At 42.1% G+C, this 1,779-nt stretch overlaps 1 protein-coding gene across 1 annotated transcript in view; it reads right to left on the reverse strand.

The window, feature by feature from the left end:
- Window positions 1-429: 429 nt before the first annotated feature.
- The window catches only part of LOC309690953 (uncharacterized protein), a 3,452-nt gene continuing 2,102 nt past the window's right edge, over window positions 430-1,779 (reverse strand). The window contains exon 5 of the mRNA XM_082508438.1: window positions 430-1,706. Within this exon, the coding sequence (XP_082364564.1) occupies window positions 1,624-1,706 (83 nt within the window). The 3' untranslated portion in view covers window positions 430-1,623. The remainder of the gene's footprint in view (window positions 1,707-1,779) is intronic.

Raw genomic sequence — 1,779 nt, forward strand, 5'->3', positions numbered from 1 at the left:
TTGCTCAGGAGGCAGGAAGACGTTTCCTTATTTGGTCTGTACCGGTTTGAACTGAGAACATGCTGACACACGAACCTTTTTCCTCTATATAAGCTGTTGTATACTTAATAAACCTTAGAGTTGATTTTGGAAGAGCAACCTGAAGCAGTTTCTGTGTCATTTTGTTCTCCCAAGCTACTCCCGGCGCTGTAACTAACCTGCTGAACGGCATACTTGAGTGTTACTTTGAATAATTAGGAATCTTATAAGGAAAGGACAAAACTCTGCTTATCGGTGATCACGCCTCGGAGGAAACCCGATCCACGGATGAACCCGGGACGGAGATTTCTTTCAGTCACCATGAGGAATGAGCACAACTCCCAAAGCTTGCAAATAAATCAGGAGAAACATGAAACACACTGAGGAACAAACACAGAAACTATGATGATCTGATGACAGGACAATTATTAGTCCTTTATTTATCCAGGTAAAAAAATCTCATTTCCAAAGAGAGACCTGGTATCATGGCAACAAAAGTCAAAATACACTTACCACATGTGAGTGTATTCAAATTAAGAGCAACACTAAAAACAATCACACTGAGTTATTCTCTCGTTGCTTTAAGACAGACTTCCTTTCCAGCCGCCTTCTTCACTCACTATGTGTTAACAGACCTCTCTGCACTGAATCATATCTGTTATTAACCTCTGTCTCTCTTCCACAGCATGTCTTTATCCTGTCTTCCTTCTCTCACCCCAACCAATCACAGCAGATGGCCCCGCCCCTCCCTGAGCCTGGTTCTGTCAGAGGTTTCTTCCTGTTAAAAGGGAGTTTTTCCTTCCCACTGTCGCACTTTGGCAACAGTGGGAAGGTCATATGATTGTTGGGTTTTTCTCTGTATCTATTAATGTACGATCTACTGTACAATATAAAGCACCTTGAGGTGACTGTTGTTGTGATTTGGTGCTGTATAAATAAATTGAATTGAACTTAAACTCCCCCGAGGTAACAAATTCTGATCATTTCAGTTCCTTCTGCAGATTATTCCAGGAAGCAGGGGCAGCGTATTGAAAAGCCTTTTTCCTCAGTTCTGTCCTAATTTTTGGGACAATCAATTGTATGATATTGTGAGAACGAAGGCTGTATTGGTTGCGTTTTTTACACATATAAACACATAAATAAGAGGGAACCAGCCCAAGCAGAGATTATAGATAAAGATCAACCGATGGGAAAGTCTGTGAATATGAAAAAAAGAAAGACATTTAGCAGAAGCATACAAAGGACAATGATGTACACGATTTCCATAGCCAGTAATAAAACATAAAGTGTTTTCTCACTTGGAGGGAGAAACAGGATTGATTTCCAAAAAAAACCCCCAAAAACTATTTATACTCAGAGGAGGCTGAACATCATCAGTACAGGAGCAGATAATAAACACATCATGAAGACATCTTGGGCTTGTATAAAGCATATCAGCAAACATGCATTCATAGTCTCCATCCAAACCCTGACATCCTCCATCGTGCCGGGTCATCTCCATGGAGATGGCTGATTTCTTTGCCGTCTTCCTTCTGCATCAGATGGACAGCAGCACACCAGCAGAGATGCAATATGGACAAAAGACCACTAGATGGCAGGATAGTCTCAGTACAGACAAAAAGTGAGGAGGAGGAGGAAGGGAGGAAGAAAAGGGGGACGAGGGGAGGAAGAAGGGGTGACAGCAGGCTCTGCAGGAGAGATGATGAAGGTGGGTCTGTCAGCGATCAGTTTAGTTAGGTCACGTCTTTAAACAGGAAGTGA

Source organism: Aulonocara stuartgranti (assembly GCF_965226115.1).
Source record: "Aulonocara stuartgranti genome assembly, chromosome: 16".
NCBI classification, from domain to species: Eukaryota; Metazoa; Chordata; class Actinopteri; order Cichliformes; family Cichlidae; genus Aulonocara; species Aulonocara stuartgranti.